Source organism: Lactuca serriola, chromosome 4, assembly GCF_051521515.1.
Source record: "Lactuca serriola cultivar US96UC23 chromosome 4, Lser_US96UC23_V15, whole genome shotgun sequence".
Classification (NCBI taxonomy): Eukaryota; Viridiplantae; Streptophyta; class Magnoliopsida; order Asterales; family Asteraceae; genus Lactuca; species Lactuca serriola.
The window spans coordinates 19517146-19540294 of record NC_136411.1 but is presented as its reverse complement, the minus strand read 5'-3'; the positions used below and the strand labels follow the sequence as shown (position 1 = coordinate 19540294).

The 23149-nt window shown below is 39.3% G+C and overlaps 2 protein-coding genes across 2 annotated transcripts; one reads left to right on the top strand and one right to left on the bottom strand.

The window, feature by feature from the left end:
* The first annotated feature begins 16260 nt into the window (after positions 1–16260).
* LOC145101139 (1-aminocyclopropane-1-carboxylate oxidase homolog 1-like) lies at positions 16261–17634 on the top strand. Its single transcript, XM_079038311.1, has 3 exons — positions 16261–16710; positions 16778–17155; positions 17236–17634. Exons 1-3 carry the CDS (start codon positions 16261–16263, stop codon positions 17497–17499), a joined length of 1092 nt encoding a protein of 363 aa, XP_078894437.1. The 3' UTR covers positions 17500–17634.
* LOC145101138 (zinc finger protein VAR3, chloroplastic-like) lies at positions 17204–21400 on the bottom strand. The gene is made up of 5 exons (XM_079038310.1): positions 20901–21400; positions 20649–20766; positions 20228–20586; positions 20036–20134; positions 17204–17721 (listed from the first exon to the last, which is right to left on the bottom strand). Exons 1-5 carry the CDS (start codon positions 21299–21301, stop codon positions 17646–17648), a joined length of 1053 nt encoding a protein of 350 aa, XP_078894436.1. The 5' UTR covers positions 21302–21400; the 3' UTR covers positions 17204–17645.
* Positions 21401–23149: the final 1749 nt, after the last annotated feature.

Sequence of the window (23149 nt, the reverse complement as noted above, 5' to 3'; positions counted from 1 at the left end):
AACATCGGACAGTCGGCCTCTTATGGACAGTCTGGTTGCAATGGAAACATATGAAACCCTTCTTGGGGCAATCCCTGTTCAAGTGGCCCTGCTGACCAAAAGAGTAACATCTTGATATCCTTGTTGTCCAACAAGCCCACTGTGCGATTTACCGCACCTAGCACACTGGCACCGACCCTACTGGCCCCTGCTGGAAGTGTCTGAAGTCTTAGGCTTCTTAGCCTGACCAACTGCTGCCTGTGCCTGCTCTGGCTTCCGCTTGGTGCGGAAGGCTAACTCCATCTCCCATTTCCAGGCCTTCTCCACCATCTCATTCAGGGTTTTGCACCCTATAAAGCTCACAAACCCCCGGATGTCATCCATCAACATGGAATGATATCTCGTCCTACGCATATCCTCGTCAGTAGCATACTGAGGAACCAACAAAGATCACTCACGAAACTTGGCGGTGATCTCATCCACAGTCTCGGTGGTTTGCTGGAGTTCCTGGAACTCCCTCACCATCCTCTGCACCTCAATGGCTGGTGCAAACTCCAAATCAAACTGTCAGAAAAACTCGACCCACGTCATCTCAGCCACCCCGGCTGCTCCTACCTGGCTAGTAACCTCGGCCCACTAATCCTGGGCCCTGTATCTCAGCATGCAAGAAGAAAATCTAACCTTTGCCGCATCCGGGCAAGAACTCGTGCGCTGCTCATTTTCGATATCTGCCACCCAGCGTCGGCTAACAATGGGGTCCTTGATCCCAAAAAACTATGGTTCCCCGCACACCTTGAACTCCCGGAATGAGGGAGTTCGGGCCCCAACCTAACCCGCAGCAATCTCAGCCCTGAATGCCATGAGTCTCTCCTCCATAATCTCCATCATACCCTCCTTGACCGTCCCAAAAATGACTAGGGTAGCGTCAAGGATGCCCCTGATAACCTCGGCTACGATAAGCTCGCGCAGCCTCTTATCAATGACATCGGTAGTGTCGCCTGATCCAGCCCCGGATCCAGATCCTGATCCAGACCCCCCTGCTCCAAATCGTGTCACCACCATGCTGAACTGAAATTTCATAAATCACAACGATCAGGATTTCCATATAAGGGATCTTCCCATACAGGTCCTCCTTGAAGTCGTCAGATCTAACATTGGTTCGGGTACAGGTCCTGTGCTTTCAATAGTATGGGCCCAATACTAACTTCCACACCTACCTGTACCTTTCCCCAATGCTCTACCTAATAACTTCAATTCGTCACAAAACTAAACCATATCCCACAGACTACCGCATACATCAAATCTCAGGTTGTCCTAGATTTGCTCTACTCATATCAACCAGAGAATTCATAACATGTTGCATTTATGCATGCAAATTATACTCAAAAAAGGATCAAATAGACTTTTGAATAAAAGATTCTACCCTAGGACCACAACCAAACAAGGAACAGGAAATAAGGCCAAATCAATCATTCTGAGGCTATAAGCTCCTAACTGTATACAATTTTAAAAGCATACACATAGCAAGTTCCATACGATCATCAAAGATCCAATATTAGTATAACATGGCTAACATATTGGGGAACTACTCACTTGGCTTAGTTGATCACGTGCTTTGCACTCTCATCTTTTCCTTTCTTTAAAAAGCTTTTTATGTTATTTTTTAAAACAATTTTACCATTTCCTCAGTTTGAGTCTCGACACACCCGAGAGTGTGCCCGAATCCCTCAAACCAAGGCTTTGATACCAACTTGTAATGACCCAATTTTTACAAAGAAAATTCTCATTTTTGAATAATCAAACACATTTCCAACATCAAGAAATCCAGTTATAATTGTTTTCAAAACATAAATCAAATACAACTTTTATGCCAAACATCAGAGTGTCCCGTGAAAATGCCTGAGAGAGAGTGCACGCCACGCCATCACGCCTTGCCCTTGCCCTTGGGATTTGAAGTACATGAAATAAATCCACAACATGTAAGCTAATGCTTAGTGATTTTCCTAGAGCATACCACACACACAATCCACAATCCACATATCACATATCATGTTAGCTATAAAAGCTACCTATATCACATAAGCCATGCATACATAAACCTGTAAGGATGTCATGGGCTCCCCCAGGGTCTTACACCATTGTGCCATGGGCTAGCCCACATGGTCTTAACCTGGGAATGCTATGGGCTACCCCACATGGTCTTATATCCAATTGCCACGGGCTCCCCCGGAGTCTTCCGTGCAATAACATACATAATCACATAACATATCATATATCATAAAAATATCTACATATAACACAAACATAAACCTATAAGGATGTTGTGGGCTCCCCCCAGGGTCTTATACCATTATGCCAAGGGCTACCCTACATTGTCTTAATCTGGGAATGCCATGGGCTACCCCACATGGACTTATATCCAATTACCACGGGCTCCCCCTGGGGTCATCCATGCAATAACATACGTAATAACCTAACATAGTGCCTTAGACCCATTGGTATGGTGAGAAGAGTCACCTCTGACCGAAGAATCCGAAACTTCCATCATGACTGTCTGTAACCTCCCGTGTTGAATAATAATATTAACCAATGTTAGGGATTCACATAATCAAAGGGAAACCAAACTCCAAGTCATTATACAAAGGCCCAAATATTCTTCCTATGTTAATGGGCCCAAAGACCATGTCCAAAAACCATTAATGGGCCTCATAGCCCAATAAGGCCCAATCATAACATCCATGGCCCAAAACAGATAAACTAGACCACCATCCCCAAAATACAACCTGCCACAATGACCTATTGAGGCCCAATAGCTCAAAGGCCCAAAACAGATCCAAGTCCATATGTGGTGTGTACGCTTAATGTACCACCCTGGTACGCGCGGTGTACTGAGTCTCTGGGACTTACGTGCTGCGTACGCTAGGTTACGCCCATCATACTAACATATTAAGCACTTTCTCCATTAAGTGCTTAATACTCGATTCCCTCACGTCCAAAAGTCGGATCTAAGCTTATTAAGACGACCTATGGCATAAAGTTGGCAAGTTTATGCCTTTGCATGTCTCATATGTTCCCAACACCCCCATTAAGACCTTTTTAAGGTTCTTAACCCATGCATGAGGTCAAAACACCCACCAAGACTTCATTTTTATGTTATAAACGGACCAAAGGACCTTAGATCTAACATTCCCATCCTCTGGAGTTGCTCAACTCACAAGAGAAGATCCAAAATCAACAAACGGGACAAAACTAGAAAACCCTAGCTATATCTAGTGATTAAGGTGGAAAGGTGCAAGCTTTATACCTCCAGAAGCTCCTCAAGGTGATCTAGATGCAGATTCTTGAAGCTCAATGTCACTCCAAGCTTCCTTGACAACTTCTCCTTCTTGAATGTCACTAAAAATGGCCACTAACACCCCTTCTAAGCTCAAAATGGTCTCATAAGCTCTCTCTAGAGTAGAAGGACATTCTTAGGCTATGGAGGCTATCTAGGGTTTAGTCCAAGGGGCTTAAGGACGTTTAAATAGGCCTCAAGTGCAAAAATTAGGGTTTGGTCATCCGGCATGTACGCTCAGCGTACGTGCTGCCCCTCCGCGATCATCCATGCATAGTACGCTAAGCGTACTCATAAGTACGCCCAACGTACTTAAGGGACTATTATACTAAAATTTGATTTCTTCAAGGGTTTCAAAGTATACATGATTTGGAGTGTTACACGGCAGTACCATTGTACCGTCGGGTTACAATTACGACGAGCGCGGATTGAGTGACCTGCCACTTGTACCAAAATAAGTTTATATGTTTATAAATTAGTTTGTATATTTTTAATATTTTGTTTTTTATTAGTTTGTGTTTATTTTAAAATTAAAAATTGAACGGTTCGAGTGAATCAAAAAGATATGTTTTCATGTGCTATGAGTTAAGAAAGATTTAAGAGAAACGAGAGATAAAAACTAATGTCAAACTCAAGTAACATTGTGTTGGGAGGGAAATACTCCTTAGACCGGCGGGTATGAAGCAGGAAAGAAGAGCGGGAAGGGAAACCGCACCCCGAAACACCATACCGGGGCTGCGGTTTAGAGGGTGCGGGGAAGCTACCCCTCATTTTCTCTCCTCTTGTGATTGGTCAGTCTTTTTTTTTTCTCAGTTTTTTAATATATATATATATATATATATATATATTAAAGTTCATGGTTTTAATTTCCTACAAAACGAGTATAATATTTAGACCGGAGGGTATGGTCACATTTCATCTTTTATTTTTTGAGTGTCACATCAGTTTTCCTTCACTCCCTTTTACTCATCAAAAGGAAAAAAATATCACTTTTTACTTTCACTTTGATTTTATTTTTTAAATAAAAATTATTGATTTTTAAGATTCATAATTCAAAAGGTAAATAAAATTTCTTAAAAAATTATTAATAAACACAAAAATTAATTAAAAAAAAACCTCATTACTTTAACCAAAATGATACATTAAAAAAAATATTAAAACAAAACTAGAAAACAAGCAATATTTAATAATAACAACAACAACAACAACATAACCTAGATTTAAAAAGATGACCTAAAAAACATAATTAAGAATTACATAATATACAAATTTGAAAAAAAAACATATGTCACTTGGAATCGTCATCCTCGTCATCATTATCTAAATCCTCACCCAAGTCCTCGATGACTATATATGAATCTACATCTGGTTCGTCAAACAAATCACCTAGCTAATACTCTGTATGGGGTTGTATGTGAGCCCTATAAACAATCTCCGCCAAATTTGCACGAAGGGTGTGATGAATGTTGTGATCATATACTTATCCTCTATTTGCCCTATACTATTTCATACCAACGGCTATTGCTTCGACATTTGGCAAAACTTCATTTTCGTTGTATTGATATATCGTTCTTCCTTCACTTATAAATTCTTATTATGTAATATGATGTACGTGTACAATATGTGTTGCAAGCATTTCACTTCATATGATTGTGCCCCAACTTGTAGTACTTGTCAATGCCTCTTGAGTACACCAAATGTTCGATCTACGTCCTTCCTAATTGACTCTTATGCATGTTTAAACTTTTTTCTTTTTTCGTCGCTCGAACATATGAACGATTTCACAAAAAAAAGATAAGGTATGATATATCCCAACAGTAAGATCGTACTCGCACATATATGCTGCCCTATTTGCTTGAAAATGTACATCGTGCGACTTTTCAAGGTAGATGTCGTTGAATACCGGCGACTGGTCTAGAACATTGATGTTGTTGTTTGCACTAATTGGACCAAAGAATGCATGTTATATCCAATGATCATGTGATGTGATTGCTTCAAGAGCAATTGTCGTCTCTGTGCGGTCGCCTCACATGTATAGTCCACGCCATGTGTTGGGGGTACGATGCCCAAGACCAATGCATGCAATCGATACTACCTAACATTCCCGGGAACCCATGCTTACTTTCATGCACTGTGTACAATTAATGGACATTCTTGATGATTGGTTTGTGCAAATATCATTGCTTGTAAACCAAAGTAATAGCTTTCACGAACTTGTACACACTTTTCCGTATGGTACGCTCCATCCTCAAATACTCGTCTCATTTGTCTGTGCCAATGCCATATGCTAACTGATGAATTGCGGCTATGTATTTTTGAATAAGAGAGAAACCTTTTCTGCATCTCGCATCCCGCTTCTATTGGAAATATGGAAAACGAACTTCCAAATCGCCAACAATATGTAAAAATAACTAAATCCTCATCTGCAACCGTCGTCTAAACTTTTCAGCGTACATTGCGTCATCTGCAAAATAGTCTTCTATAAGACGATTGTGTCCGACTTCAGGATTTCACCGCAACTGTGGCTTTCTTGTCTGAGGTCGTGAACGAGAACTTTGACCTTGTCGGTTTCAGAAATACGCCACAGTTTTTGTCATGACGGAACCGACAAATAAGAGAATATGTAGAAATAAGTGTAAGAATTAAGTTAGGTTGGTTTGGTATTTATAGGTACACAAATGTATTTTTTTTTTTAAAAATATCCGTTTGAAATGAGATTTAAATAAATAAATAAATTCCTTTAATATTAGTGTTAGAAAAGACAAAACTGCCAAAATAGTCTGTGTGGTATGCATTTTTCTGAGGTTTAGTCCAAACTTCGACTTTTTTTAGCTTCGTGGTCCTTTTGAGTTAGTTTCGTTGCATTTTTTAGTCCCTCTGAATATTGAAATGACTGTAATACCCTTACGGTAATTATTTTCTATTTTTCATTCATTTTTTTTAAATCAAAAACATGTTTTTTTTTATTTTAACATTAAAAAATGAGGTCTCTCTCCTACATACACACTGATGAACCTGCTTCAACACACACATATTAATGATGAACATATAAATCGACAGCACCAGACCATCGATGTAACAGCCCAAAAATGCAAATAAAAATTTTCATTTTTAAATAAAGGTTTACATCCATAAGTTTGATACCAAAAATCCAATATATAATCATCATTATACAAAATCATCAGAGTGTCAATATCAGTGAATGCGAAAATAGTGGAGAGTGAACGCTACGCCATCAAGACCGGGCCCTTCCCTTTGGAACTGAACGCACCTGTAATCACAATACAACCTGTAAGCTAACGCTTAGTGAACTTTCCCAAAGTAACACATACCAATCATACAAATGGGCCCAGCCCGAGGGTTCATCCCAACCCAAAAACAAGTATGGGCCCCGCCTTAGGGTATATTTCAACCCAAGCATATCTTTGTGGGCCCCGCCCCTGGGGTATATTTCAACCCGTTATGTTATATGGAGCCCCGCCCTAAGGTATATTTCAACCCAATCACAACATGTAGCATACAACAACTAGCATACTACATAAATGGATATTGGGCCGGCCTTGGTGCCTTAGACCCGAAGTTATAGTGAGAAGACTCACCTCAGACTGCAAATAAAAATATACTGCTTTGCTACTGGTCTGGAAATCTCACACTCCAAAAGCTCTCCAAGATGATCTAGATAAAGGATCTACAAGCTCTCCCACGTTCAAGACTTGCTCACCACTTCCTTCTCCTTGCTAACACACCAAAAAAAAATGTTACTTTAGGCACCTTCAAGCTCAAGAATCACTCTCAATGGAACAAGGGTTTTAGGGATGTTTGAAAGAAATGGAGGTTGGTAAGGAAGAGGGTCCAATGTCATAAATGAGCTTAAATAGGGCTCAAGTCCAAGAATTAGGGTTTTAGCCTTTGGCCTCGTACGCCCCGTGTACGAGCCTCGGCTACCCGATGCATCCACTTGTGTACGATAAGCATACGTACATGTACGCCCAGTGTACAGAGGGTCCAACTTTGTAACTTAAAATTCATCAAGGGCTTAAAATTAAATACTTGTATTTTTGGATGTTACAACTCTTCCCCACTTGAATTAGACTTTGTCCTCAGAATAAATCTAGGTAATGCTCTCTCATCTCGTCTTCCGGCTCCCAGGTCCATTCGGAGCCCCTCCGGTGCTGCCATTGCACCTTCACTAGCTTCACCACTTTGTTATGAAGAGCTTTAGTTTTCCAATCCAGAACTGCAATGGGCTTCTCAACATAGTCCAGGCTCTCATCCACCTAAATATCATCCAACGAAATAACTGCAGCCTCATTTGATACACACTTCCGCAACCGAGACACATGGAAGGTGTTATTGATCTGACTGAGCTCATCAGGGAGATCCAACCGATAAGCAACCTTGCCAACTCGAGCAGAAATCCTGAATGGACCACTGAATTGGGGACCCAGCTTGCCCCTCTTCCGAAAGCAGATGACACCTTTCCAAGGTGACACCCTCAGCAATATAAAATCTCCCACCTGAAATTCGACATTCGATCGGCTTCGGTCAACATAGCTTTCCTGACAATTCTGCGCAACTCGCAGCCTGTCGTGTACCTGCTGAATCAACTCAGTGGTCTTAAGCACCACTTCGGCACTTTCCATGACTCGATGGCCAACCTCCCCCCAACAAACTGGAGTCCTACACATCCTTTCATACATCATCTTGAATGGGGGTCGGTAAATACTAGCATGATAACTATTTTTGTAGGAGAACTATGCTAGTAGAAGTAAGTATCCCAACTCCCTTCGAAGTCTAGAACGCACACCCGAAGCATATCCTGGAGCGTCTGGATCGTCCGCTCGCTCTACCCATCGGTCTGGGGGTGGTAAGTTGTACTGAAGTGCAACTAAGTGCCTAAATCATCATGAAATTCCTCCAAAACCTGGAGGTGAACCGAACATCGCAGTCCGAGACCACAGATACCGACACTCCGTGCCTGACTACCATCTCTGAAACATAGATATCCGCTAACTTCTCAGTGGATATACTCTCAGCAATCGGAATAAAGTGAGCACTCTTGGTCAGCCTGTCCACAATAACCCAAATAGAATTAATACCCCACGTCGTCCTAGGTAATTTCGTGATAAAATCCATGGTGATCTCCTCCCATTTCCACATGGGGATGGGTAACGGCTGGACCTTGTCGTGAGGCCTCTGATGTTTGGTTTTGACCTTCCTACAGGTCAAACACAGCTCAACAAACCAAGCAACTTCCCTCTTCATGCAGGGCCACCAGTAGCTCAATCTCAGGTCTCAGTTCATCTTCGTGGCCCCCGGATGAATAGAAAACTTGGACTTGTAAGCCTCCTCCAAAATCTTCTGCCTCACCCCACCAAATGTCGGAACCCAAACCCTACCACACTTAGTCAATAATCCCAGACTATCTCTAAAAAACAACAGAATCTGCCCCCTAATCCGCTCAGTCTTTCAATTTTCCTTTTTCAATCCTTCTACATGAGCCTCCTTAATCATATCGATCAATGGTGAGGTAACCTTCATCCTCAAAAAAATATCTTGTATCGGAGTATATGCCGCCTTACGGCTCAAAGCATTGGCCACCACATTGGCCTTCCCAGGGTGGTACAAAATCTTGTAGTCATAATCTTTTACCACGTCTAACCACCTCCTCTGCCACAAATTCAAGTTCGACTGATCCATCAAATACTTCAAACTCTTATGATTGGTCTAAATAGTGCATCGGACCCCGTACAAATAATACCTCCAGATCTTGAGGGCAAACACCACCGCCCCCAATTCCAAATCATGAGTGGGGTAATTCGCCTCATGAGGCTTCACCTGGCTCGAGACATAAGAAATCACATGCCCCCTCTGCATAAGGAAAACTCCCAGACCCGAAATAGAAGTGTCACAATAAACCACAAAATAATCTAATCCCTCAGGTAACGTAAGAATCGAGGTCTCGCACAATTTCTGTCTCAACGTCTCAAAGGCCAACTGCTGATCCGAACCCCACCAAAAGGTCACATTCTTCTTGGTTAGACGAGTCAAAGGCACTGCAACCTTGGAGAAGTCCTGGATAAACCTTCGATAAAACCCTGCGAGGCCCAAGAAACTCTGAATTTCAGATGCGTTCTTCGGAACTTCCCAACGCATCACAACCTCAATTTTGGCCGGGTCCACCAAGATACCACCCTGGTTGATGATGTGCCCCAAAAACTGCACCTCACGCAACAAAAACTCGCATTTGGAGAACTATGCAAAAAGCCTCTCCCTCCTCCGGTGCTGCCATTGCACCTTCTCTAATCACAGACCGATCGAGCATCGGTCTGCACACCCAGTTCATGAGATCCATGAATGCTGCTGGAGCATTGGTGAGTCTGATGGCATCACCATGAACTCGCAATGACCATAACGAGTTATGAAGGCCGTCTTCTGTATATCCTCATCGTTGATCCTCATCTGATGATATCCTGACCGAAGATTGATCTTGGAAAACCAAGATGCACCATGAAGTTGATCGAATAAGTCGTCGATCCTCGGAAGCGGGTAACGGTTCTTCACTGTCAGCTTGTTCAGTTCTCGATAATCAATACACATCCTGTGTGACCCGTCCTTCTTTTTCACAAACAGGATTGGTGCTCCCCACGGGAACTGCTCGGACAAATAAAATCCTTATCTAGCAGCTCCTGCAACTACGTAGACAACTCCTGCATCTCATGCGAAGCTAGGCGATACGACGCCTTGGCTATCGGAGCCACACCAGGCATCAAATCAATCCGGAACTCAAGTTGTCTCTCAGGAGGCACTCCCGGCAGCTCCTCAGGAAACACATCGGGAAAGTCCCGCACAATAGGTACCCCGCTCAACTCTATCGTGGTCTTCACCCTCGAATCCGAAACATAAGTTAAAAACCCAGAACAACCCTGCTGAAGAAGCCTTCTAGCCCTCGTTGGTGAACAGAGAGTTGGCCCATGCGAAGCTCTCTCACCAGAAATGACTAGTTCTCCCCCACTTGGAGTTCGAACTCTCACCAACTGCCGCTCACAATCAATTACGGCCCCATTGAGCCCTAACCAGTCAATCCCGATGATCATCTTCATTCCCTTCAAGGGAATCAATACCAAGTCAATAGGAAACCTCTCGTCGAACGTGTTCCGAATACTCTTACGGAATACCCTCGCAGCGCTCACAGTACGATCATCAATGATCTCCACCTCTAGAGGGGACTCCAAAGTCCCTGGAGCGTCTCGAAACTTCTTGTTGAGCACAAGAGATACAAAAGTTCGGGTAGCCCCCGAATCAAAAAGAACATGAGCCGACAATCCATTGACCAAAAAGGTCTCTATACAAGATCATAACAACATAAGCATAATAATAAACCAATAAAGATAGAGATAAGTCACATACTAGTCACGACGTCCGGCGCTGCATGGGCCTCATCTGTGGTCAGTTGAAACGCTCTACTCTTCACCGCAGGAGCCTCCGCCTTGCCCTGGCGGCCATCTGTAATCCTCAATGTGGCGGGCGCAGGCGCCACCACTGCTCCTCCTGATAACCTCAGACAATCGGCCTTTTTATGATCGATCTGGTTGCAGTGAAAACAAATCAAGGCCCTCTTAGGGCATTCCATGCTCATATGGCCCGCCTGATCACAACCAAAGCACCCTGATCCCACTGATTAACAAGGTCCACCGTGTGGCTTGTCGCACTTGGAACATCGGCCCCGACCCTGATGGCATCTGCTATGAACATCGGAGGTCTTAGGCTTCTTAGCCTGACCCACTGTCGTCTGAACCTGCTCCGACTTCCGCTTCGTCCGGAGCTCTAACTCGATTTCCTGCTCACAGGCCTTCTCAATCATGTCATTCATGGTTTTGCACCCTGAGAAACTCACAAACTCCCAGATATCATCCCTCAACATAGCATGATATCTCGTCTTCCTCATCTCCTCATTCGCAGTGTACTGCGGAACTAATAGCGTCCTCTCCCTAAAGTTGGTGGGAATCTCCGCCATAGTCTTTGTGGCCTGGTGAAGGTCCTGGAACTCCCTCACCAGCTGTTGCACCTCTATGGTCGATGCAAACTCCCGATCAAACCTCTATACAAAATCCTCCCGTGTCATCACAGTCACACCCGTCGTCCCTACCTCGCGAGTAATCTCCTCCCACCACTCCCGCGCTCGGTCCCTCAGCATATAGGACGCGAATCCCACCTTTGTCGCATCGAGGCAAAAGCTCGTGCGCTGAGCATGCTCCATGTCAACGATCCAGCGGCAACTAGCAACAGGGTCCTTAACCCCAAAGAACTCAGGCGCACCACATGCCTTGAACTCCCGGAATGAGGGAGTTCGAGTCCCAATCTGACCCACAACGATCTCGGCTCGAAAAGACCTGAGCCACTACTCCATAATCTTCATGATCCACTCTTTAACGGTACCGAAAATCATCGGGGTAGCGTCAAGGATGTCGCGAGTAACCTTAGTTGCAATAAGCTCGCACAGGCTCTCATCAATCGGCTCTGCACCAGAGCCTAAACCCGATCCTGAACCTGATCCCGAACCTGAACCTCCTTGAGTAGCCATCACCATCCTCAACTGAAAATACAACATAGAAAACAATTGATAAGGAGATTCGAATGGATTCCTCCCCACCAGACTCCTTAGAGCTTCCAGGTCTGTCATTGTCTCGGGTACAGGTCTTGTGCTTTCAGTAGTACGAACCTAATACTACCTTCCACAACTACATGTACCTTCCTCAAGGTCGTACCTGATACCTCTAAATCACCCCACCATAGATAAAACATAACCTACAAAACACAACACATACGCAAATCCTAGACTCTTCTAGGATTTCTCAATCCACACAGAACAAGAAACCTCAATTAATACCATAGGTTACCTTATGCATGCTAGTTGTACATAAATAGAATCACATAGACTGTTAAATAAAGCTTCTACCCTAAGACCACAACCAAACAATGAACAGGAAATGAGGCATAATCCATCATTCTAGGGCTATGCAATCCTAAACATATACAACTTGGAAAGCGTACACCTAGCAAATAACAGAGTCGACATCGATTCCAAGAAATATATTCATAGCATGGTTAAATTTTGGGAAACACTTACTTGAACTTGGCCAATTCCGCGCATTGCACTCTCTCTTTTTACTTAAGAAAACCGTTTTCAGAAAAACTTAACTTTTGTTTCTTTTGAAAAGATCTACCATTTCCTCAATTTGAGTTCTGACATGCCGGAAAGTGTGCCCGAATCCCTCAAACTAAGGCTCTAATACCAACTTGTAATAGCCGAAAAATCCAAATAAAATTTTTCATTTTTAAATCAAGGTTTATATCCATAAGTTTGATACCAAAAATTCAGTACATAATCATCATCATACAAAATCATCAGAGTGTCAATATCAGTGAATGCGGAAAATAGTGGAGAGTGAATGCTAAGCCATCAAGTCGGGCCCTTCCTTTTGGAACCGAACGCACCTGAAATCACAATACAAACTGTAAACTAATGCTTAGTGAGTTTTCCCAAAGTAACACATACCAATCATACAAATGGGTCCATCCCCGGGGTTCATCCCAACCCAAAAGCAAGTATTGGCCCCACCTTGTGGCATATTTCAACCCAAGCATATCATTGTGTGCCCCGCCCAGGGGTATATTTCAACCTGTTATGTCATACTAAGCCCCGTCCTGGGGTATATTTCAACCCAATCACAACATGTAACATACAACAACTAGCATATTACATAAATGGATATTGGGATGGCCTTGGTGCCTTAAATCCGATGTTATAACGAGAAGACTCACCTCAGACTGCTGATAAAAATATACTTCTCGGCTACTGGTCCGGAAATCTCACACTCCAAAAGCTCTCCAAGATGATCTAAATGCAGGATCTACAAGTTCTCCTACGTTCAAGACTTGCTCACCATTTCCTTCTCCTTGCTAACACACCAAAAAGAGGTTACTTTAGGCACCTTCAATCTCAAGAATCACTCTCAATGGAACTAGGGTTTTAGGGACGTTTGAAAGAAATGGAGGTTGGTAAGGAAAAGGGTCTAAGGTCATAAATGAGCTTAAATAGGGCTCAAGTTTGAGAATTAGGGTTTTAGCCTTTGGCCTCGTACGCCCCACGTACGAACCTCATCTACCTGATGCACCCACTTGTGTATGCTAAGCGTACATACATGTACACCCAACGTACAAAGGGTCCAGCTTTACAACTTAAAATTCATCAAGGGCTTTAAATGAAATACCTGGATTTTGGATGTTACAATCGATTTAATAAAAAAAAAAAATTGTTCTCAGTTCACTCAAAAACTACCAAGACCTTGGGTAATTGTGATGGAGAAAACAAAATCACGACTGAACATTTTTCAACACACACATCTATTAATTCAATGATTTAGAGAAAAAAACAATTCATATATGAACCAAACCAACACATCCCGCAATTAACCAAATTAGAATATAAAATCATGTCTAAACTCACACCAACAAATCATATAGGAACCCACACCAGCACATTTAGTAATCAATGGGAATGTTTTCATAAATGAAAACAAAGGGGGGGGGGGGGAGAGAGAGAGAGAGAGAGAGAGATTAAACCTATGGATAGACAAGGGAGATGATGGGTACACAAAATCAGTGGCAAAATAAACAATTGATCAAATTAGAAATCAATCCACAAAAGAATCTCGAATTCGTCACCCCCCCCCCCCACCCCGCTTCATCTCCCTCGTCTCACCCTTATCCCTTACAATTGACCACTGTAACCCACCTCCTCCGGTAAACCAACCCTAACAGCCACCATTGTCACCTTCTACTATGGAAACCTCTACCAACTTTCAGTTTTGGGGTTTATTGAAGAGATTCAGGGCTTGATTCAGTTTTGGACCTTCTCAGCTCGTTTCTTGGATGTCAATTTTGTCGAGAATGAAAGATGGAGAAACACAACTTATTTAGTTTGCTCCAGTAGGAAAAAGGCAGCGACACCATCGTTGAACACACCAAAGCTTATATGATGGTGATAGGGTTTCGATTTTGTCAAGAAGATGATCAGAATAGAGGTTTTCGGATGATATCGACTATGAGAATAATGAAGGTGGGCGCTAATTTATGGTAGCTAGAAGGAGGAACGTAGCTGGAAAGAAGAACGATGGTGAGTAGCTGATGGTAGGTTTTGAAGATGATGTATCTTCTTGGTATTAAAACGAGAGAGAGAGAGAGAGAGAGAGAGAGAGAGAGAGAGAGAGATAGAGAGAGAGAAAGGTGAGCACTCGTATTTTTTAATTATTAAAATGAATAAATAACTATTAAACTTAAAAAAATGAATTTAAAAATAGAAAATAAATACCTAAGGGTATTAAAATCATTTCAATTTACCAACAGTGGCGGAGCTTCAATATTTCATTTGGAGGGGCCGAAAATATAATTTGTATAAAAATTGGTGAACAGAGGGGGCCATAATCAAATTTGTATATTTTTGGACTAAATATGTATAAAATTAAAACATATGGACTATTTATGCCAAAAAAATCAGGGAGGGCCACAGCCCCCTAGCCCTTGAAAAGATCCGCCCCTGTTTACTAAGGAACCAAATCCGCAATAAAACTACCTCAAAATAACCATAAAACCAAAAAATCGAGATTTGAACTAAACCTCAGGAAAAAAAAATACATACGACAAGGACTATTTTTGCAATTTTGTCGTTAGAAAAAACAAAAGAAAAAAAAAAGTTTTCATCCATCCAATCAGGTGAAGGGAGAGGAGGTGGGACAGCCTCCCCTCGCCCCGGAACCACGCCTCCAATATTATGTTTCGGGGTTCGGTTCCCCTTCCTTCTTCATTCCACTTATTCTTGTTGTATTATAAGATTTTAAAATAAAAAGTAATCTTGACCACCATATATATATATATATATATATATATATATATATATATATATATATTAAAGGACATGGGAAGTTTCAACAGTAAACTTTCCATGTTTTTATTTTTAACATAATATTTTTATCTTTTTTTTATTTTGCCACTAAAGTTTCAACAAATTTTTTTTTTTATAATTTTACCACTTTATTTTTACTTCTTTATATTTTTATCACTAAACTTTCACTTTTACTTCTTTTAAACCCTTTTTTTTATTCTTTTATAATTTTAACACTTTATGTTTATTTTTTTTTAATTTTGCCACTAAAGTTTCAACAAATTTTTCCTCTTTATAGTTTTGACACTTTATTTTTACTTCTTTATATTTTTGTCACTAAATTTTCACTTTTAACCACTATATTTTTACTTTTTTATAATTTGACCACTAAATTTTCAACAAACTCTTTCTCTTTAGAATTTTGGCACTTTATTTTTACTTCTTTATATTTTTGTCACTAAACTTTCACTTTTACTTCTTTACAACCATTTTTCTTTATTCTTTATCGTTTTCATCTACCGCATTTTTGTATCATTTATTTTTGTTTTCTAAAATATTCAGTTTTGACTTTATCACATGTTTTTTATATTTTCTCAAAAGTGCTCCGTTTTTTTAATCCATTTACAGTTTTGTCTCTCATTTTTCAAGGTTATTCTATTTTGATACTTTTTTTATTCTATTATTAACCCGAACTTTTTAGTATTCAGACTTTGTCAAATGTTTTCTAAAAAGTTGCTAAAATTAATCATTTTTCTTTATTTTTTTTTTTGTAGTTTTCGACTATCATATTATTCTACCCTTATTTTTCTAAAAAGAAAGACCCGGGTCTTTTCCTAGTTTAGATAAAGATAAATCTTTTTCCTATCAAACTGCAAAATGCCAAATTGTCAATACATACACTTGTAAAACCAAACTTCATCATACCAGTAGCGTCTTCAACTTTAATACCACAAAGTCCATCGCCATCTCCGTCGAATCACAACCCTTCCGTATCATCGCATCCATGGCGCCAGTTACTAGTGAACACGGCTACGATCGTCTATCAGAAGTGAAAAAATTCGACGAATCAAAAATCGGCGTAAAGGGATTAGTAGATTCCGGCGTCACCACCATCCCCAGCTTCTTCCACCAACCACCGGAGAATCTCCCTGGTCCAAAACCTAAAAACCGACCGAAATTAACCGTGCCTGTCATCGACTTATCTGCAGAAAGATCAACCGTTGTTGAAGAAATTCGACGATCAGCTTCCACACTAGGGTTTTTCCAGATCGTCAATCATAGCATTCCAACAACACTAATCGATTCTGTTCTTAATGGTCTGAAGAGTTTCTTTGAGCAACCGACGGAGTATAAGATGCAATTCTATCACAGAGAAGCAGGGAAAGGAGCAGCTTATTCTACAAATTTTGACTTGTACCAGTCAAAAGCTGCGAGCTGGAGAGACACGCTTCAGGTTAGATCCAAGCGATTCTTACAGTAATCAACTTGATTCTATAACACGCTTATGATTGATTATTCAGGTGAGGATGGCGCCCGTAGAACCGGATTGGGATGCGGTGCCGGAAATGTGTAGGGAGGCACTGAAGGAGTGGGACAAGGCGGCGGTGGGGTTAGCAGAAGAATTGATGTCGATTTTATGCCAAGGATTGGGAGTAAAGAGCGACAGGTTAAAGGAGTTATCATTTTTGGAAGCAAGGGTAGATGCTTCCCATTATTATCCCCGGTGCCCACAGCCAGATCTCACGGTGGGGCTCACCGCCCACACCGATCCCGGCGCACTAACCGTCCTGGTGCAGAACGAGGTCGGTGGATTGTTGCAGGTCAAGTGTGGTGACGACTGGGCTGACGTCGAGGCAGTCCCCGGCGCCGTTGTTATCAACATCGGCGATCTGCTTCAGGTACGTTTGTTTTATATATAAATTAATCGAAACACATGATCGGAATCGTATATAAAAAATTGTATTAATTTATGGCATAGATGATGTCTAATGATGAATACAAAAGCGTGGAACATCGAGTATTGGCAAACCCTGTTGAAGGTGCACGTGTCTCTGTTGCCGTGTTTTTCAATCCAAGCAACCGAGAGGGCACGTATGGGCCGTTCCCGGAGGTGATATCTGCTGAGAAACCGGCGGTTTACAAGGAATTTACATATGCAGATTACATCGGAAGATTTTTCAGGAAGGAGCTTGACGGAAAGACGTTGACCAATTTCTACAGAATCGATAACAAAACAGGTTGATGTAATAGTAAAAAATGGATTGTTGTATTCATATTATTATTTACATGTTGTATAGAATAGAATAGAACAAAACACAGTGATACATGTATGTATACTTGTTGTGATATGAAAAATTACTCTCATCTTTTGATCGAATCCAAATCCAACTATCTGAATGCTTTTGGGCGTTTATGATCGCATTTCAAGCATGCTGTGTTTCTCCTGAAGTTTATGTAGTTGCATCTGCAAAACGAATGTGAGAACCAAAAGTTTGTTTTAAACATGGGGGAAATTTTTTATCATCTTTCTTGGCATAAAGACCACATCATAATTAGTTAATTACCAAGACAAACTCAGAACCTAGTAAACTTGATTTAGTGAAAATGAATTCTATTTTTTAATGAAAATTATGTATTATGAAGGGTTAAATGCAAGAATAGCAACGTACTCATAAATATGTTTATGAAAACATCATCTTTTTTAATCTTTCTATAACAAGATTATCTTGTAAGTTGGAAAATATTAATCAGTAAAATGATTTCCCAAAACGGGTGGTGTCCTTACACCAAATGACCCTTTCGAACATCTATCACAATATAAACTCATTTTCTAAAATAGACGTTTACCAAATTGTTTTATGAATGGACATCATTAAAAAGAAGAAAAAATCGCATTTGTTTCTCTTTTTGCAATAAGACATCATTAAAAAGATAGTTAACAAACTTTATTTTGCAACATAGATGGTGGTTTTGTGATGTTTGTTCACAGTTTGATCATTTGGTGAGACAAGTATGATCTCTTAATAGTAAAAATAAAAATAGATGTACAATGCTATAAACTGGTTGGTAGATAATTTAAAGTATAAGGACTTAATGAAAAAAAAAAATTCTAAAGTGCTAGATGTATAGTAGAATTGTAGAAATGAAAATAGAATATGCTAATATAGATAACCACAAAAATGTACATCTAATATTTTGACTGTCTTTTATACATGGAGCCAAAATGTTGGTCAGTTTCAATATATTTTAGAAGTTTTGAAATTTCTAACAGAAACCGACCACTGCAATTAAATTAAAATCCATAATTAAAAGCTATACCCATCCAATAAATAAAGAACTTTTTGCCACTTGTCAATTTATTATGCGTTTGGACACACGTAATTTTGTGGTTAATTCTTAAAAATTAATTTCCACTTGTCGGTAATTTTTTATTTTTTTCTTAATTAACTATCTAATTTTTAGGTTATAGAAAGTAATTAATGTGTCATTAATTTGTTTCTTTATATTTTCAAAATTTAATATGTTTTCTTCAATATATATAATTCAAAATTGACATGTTTTTTTTTTAAGTTCATTGTCATTTTAGGCAAAATGCTCTATATAAAAAAAATAATCAAACTTTGTTGCTTTTTATTGACAAACTAAAAAAAAAATGTTATATGGTCAAAATATAATTATTTTTCCATAGTTTGTTTTATTAATATAAATTGAATTATTTATTTATTCATCATTTTGTTTGTATATATATTTTGAAAAATATTTAATGTTTACACTTTGATATTTTATGTTTTTTTTACTAAAAATATTTAAAGTTTATATCTTCATATATAATTTTTTTTGATCAAACCATGTAGTTCATGGGTTTCACACCTAGTGTGTGTCTATATATATATATATATATATATATATATATATATATATATATATATATATATATATATATATAAAGATAAAAATAAAATAAATTACAAAAATACATATATATAAAACAATCATGTTTTATTTTAAACTTTGAAGTATGTTTTATTATTATGAACTTTGAACTGTAAAGTGCATGAACTTTTACAGTAACTAACGTATTTTGATTGAAATTTTATTCTTTGAAGTGTATGATTTTTAGATTATTCATCGTATGTTAGGTTGGTTGTAATTGGATGAAAACTGGATCATGAATATGCTAAGCATTCACTTAATCTTACATTTTGTAGAAAAGGGTATTATGGGAAATCACAAAAAAAAAAAAAAAGCATCTTTTGGTGGGAGGGGTATTTTGGGTATTTTTTCTATTTAGTTTGTTGCAACAATGATTATAAGAGGGAAGTGAGAGTGCAGGTATCATCATCTATCTTTTGTGAAAATCTAGTCTTGGTACCTTTTGGGATAGTGGTTTCTCGAATATGCCAAATTATCCTTGTTCTTAATCATTAGAATACTATTGAGTGAATATCTAATCTGTTCTCTGTGTTGCATATTGAATTATTGCTTTTTCATATTAAGAATTGAGTGAGTTCATAGCAGAATACTTTCGAAATAGAATTTTTTTTAAAGGTTTTTTGTGTGGTGGATATAAATTTGTTTAATATTGTCGAAAAACATGAAATGCTACATGGAAAATTGTATTTACGTAATTAACCCTAAATGAAAAGTATGTTGCTATTTCTTGCATTTAACAATTAACACTAGTATGAACTAAACAATGCTGGTTTAAGTGGGACTCTTATTAAGTAAGGTCAAGGAAGTATTATATGGAGTTTGGAAAGGGAAGAAGAAGAACTCACGAGTCACACTCCCATTCCCCTGGATTGAGTTGTCTCTTTGGTGGGTTTGTATGGCACTGCAAACATCTTGTGTTCTTGGCAAAATTTAGAAAACTGCATCTGTTTATCGAATAATATCAACTTAAAAACAAAATTAGAAATCAAGATTTACCTCTAAAAATCAAATACTAAGAATTACAAAAGTTAGTATACCTTTTACATAGCCAATCTCCCCTTTGCAGCTCAACGTGATCCCAATTGTCTCCTGATGTTTCAAGTCTTTCATGGAATTCACAACGATTTTTTGTATTTCTCTGAACAGATGGAGCACGTTTTGAAGTATAAAAATCAAGTTTTTCCTTGCTATACTTCACCATATCTCTGATTAAACTTCTGATTGCTTCCTCAAACCTTTTGTTCGTAAAAGGTTCATTATCTGGTGAATCATTGAGACGATGAAGGCCATAGGTGAGTACAAAACGCATCACATCAACAGTCCGACCACCTTCATCTTCACGTGGCTTCACATATGCTCTCTCACAGTTTCCCCTCAAAATGCAACTGCTGCAAACCTGTTAAATCGTTTGTTATTTCTTGTATATTTTGTTAAATATAAACAAAGATTCTCACGTACATTTCCTTCGTGAATACCCATGTGTGCCCTTAGCCGTTTGCCAGAGTTCACAACTTTCCGATCTATGCTGGGGCAGCCAGATCCGGCAACCGCGTGTATGTCCCCTCTCGTCAAGTAACTGAATCACAAAGCCGTGATAAGTGGATAAGTAAGAGGTGGAGAAGTTTCACAGAGGATTATTGTCAAACACGTGGTGTGCTTCAGCTCAGAAGCGTCGTAACTTAAAAACAAATGAAGAGCAATGTTATATACCTCATGAGATCAGGCCGATCACGAGCAAAGTTAAGACAAGCGGTTCGAATTTGATTACAACCCTTCCCATGGATCAACTCTCCACTTCGAAATGGATTCCCGACGACATCGAAGTAACCGTTTTTCATCAGCTTCTGCATCAACACAACCCATTCCGGCCAGTGATGTGAAATCACAATACTCGAGGTTTCAGCGTCAACTGGTTCTGCGGTTTTCGGTGTATCTTGTGTTGGTTTTTTAATGGGGTTTGATGACGGGAGGTCTGCACATTCATCCAATATGAAATCTATGGCCGGATTCGAGAGTTGGGTTTTCTTGCGGTTTTGGAAATGAGAAATTGGAATCATTGATTTGGGGTTTCTGGGTGATGATTTTAGGGTTTGACAGAGATACTTAAGCATCTTTTAGTCTTTTTTACAAGCGATCGATCAAAGTTCTGTTTGGCGGGAAAATTAGGTCATTTATTAATTGGTATTGGGCGAAATCAAGAACAGAAGTAGTTCATTTTCAAATTCAAACAAATAAATAAAATAAAGACAAAAGTCATTATTGTTCACCATTTACTCATTGCATCTGGCACATTTCTGACACACTACGATATATCTCATTTGAAGAAAATGATACAAAAACATTATATATACACTTCATTTTATTATATATTATATAGACATTCTAATTTAGTTTCTTCAAACTTATTATTATAGATTTTTTTTAAACCGGCAAATATCTTATTAGAAAAATAACTCACGCCTAACCAATAGCTAGACGGAGCACAAAAGATATACAAGTACAAAGATACACAAGTTCATTGTTTAGAAGGGTAATCATCGACCCAAGTTAGGGCACACACACCAATCAACCCATTTATACTGACATTGAGATCTCTGATGTTTAATCCAAGTGAAGGATAATGATGTAACATTGTCCGCAACCAATATCGGGGAAATCCGTAACTGCTTGAAAATTCTATCACATCTCGCCTTCCAAATTAACCAAAGGGTTCCATAGCAGATCGTAATTAGGTCCTTCTTCTGTATTGGACTCCCGATCCAGTTCCCAACAGAAACGATAAAATCAGCCACCGAGTTGCCCAAAGGGATGTCTATATTACACCACTGAAAGGTCCATTCCCATACCTCTTTCGCAAAAGGGCAAGTCAACAAAATATGATATGCATCTTCAATCCCACAGGAGCAGAAGCTGCACACCGAGGAACAAAGAGCCACACCCCTGCTTATAAGGGCATAAGCAGACGGGATTCTACTGAGATGGGCACGCCAAACAAAACATAATATTTTTATTGGGACTTCATGAATCCATTCTATGAAATGGTCACTCAGTTGTGCATAAGACCTGTCAATCACATGTCTCATCATATTCACATAATATTTCCCATCGCTGGATAATTTGCACAACCAATGATCGCGCGATGTCGATGGTTGAAAGTGACCAATCCTATATAATAAGGACGCCAAATCCTGGACCTGATCATCGCTGAGTTGGGACGTGGACCAATTCCATGAAAATCCGTCAAGCCTTATCCTATCTGCCACCTTGCACTTCTTGTTACGATCCAGATCATATAACCGAGGGTAGGTTGTTTTAAAAGTTTCAGCTCCGCACCATAAGTCTTGCCAAAATAACGTTTCATCCCCTGCACAAACCTTCTTAACGAATACATCATCAATGCTGATTCCCATTTTTTGAAGTTCAATTGGAACTCTTGCAATATTGTTCCAAACCCCTGATAACGACCTTTTCGAAATTTGACCAGCCGGTTTGTTTTTTAAATTGTGTATGCCTTTGATCATGATACCCCAAAGAGACGATAGAACACGTTAGAACATATCTTATCATGTAATGTAAGGATGTCCATAATACATATTAGAATATACAATAATACATGTTAGAACATACGATAGAACACGTAAATTACCTACTTGACACGAAGAAAAAAATATGGATCCAAAAAAAAGAAAAAAACTAAGCTTCAAATAAGTGAGATTACAAGTGGGAGATTGTTAAATACTTATTCAAGTGGGAGACTGTTGGATTAAAGTGTCTAAGCCAGTAACTAAGTTGGTATAATCTTGTAATTAGAAGCAAATACCTTTTTGGGTTGCCGTGACTAGAAATAGTTAGAAACGATATTAAAAGAAAGAAGTATAATTTATTAGATTATTATAAGATTAATAAACTAATTGGAAATTATGGTAAAATGATTTGTTAATATATTATGATTAATATAT

What these genes read in the sequence shown, in the direction of transcription:
- LOC145101139 (XM_079038311.1), top strand. Translation starts at nt 16,261, where the DNA reads ATGGCGCCAGTTACTAGTGAACACGGCTACGATCGTCTATCAGAAGTG. An exon ending in GCTGGAGAGACACGCTTCAG is followed by an intron (nt 16,711 to 16,777) that starts GTTAGATCCAAG and finishes TTGATTATTCAG; the next exon opens with GTGAGGATGGCGCCCGTAGA. An exon ending in ACATCGGCGATCTGCTTCAG is followed by an intron (nt 17,156 to 17,235) that starts GTACGTTTGTTT and finishes TTTATGGCATAG; the next exon opens with ATGATGTCTAATGATGAATA.
- LOC145101138 (XM_079038310.1), bottom strand. Translation starts at nt 21,301, where the DNA reads ATGCTTAAGTATCTCTGTCAAACCCTAAAATCATCACCCAGAAACCCC. An exon ending in GATCGGCCTGATCTCATGAG is followed by an intron (nt 20,767 to 20,900) that starts GTATATAACATT and finishes TTTGTGATTCAG; the next exon opens with TTACTTGACGAGAGGGGACA. An exon ending in GGAGATTGGCTATGTAAAAG is followed by an intron (nt 20,135 to 20,227) that starts GTATACTAACTT and finishes TTCGATAAACAG; the next exon opens with ATGCAGTTTTCTAAATTTTG.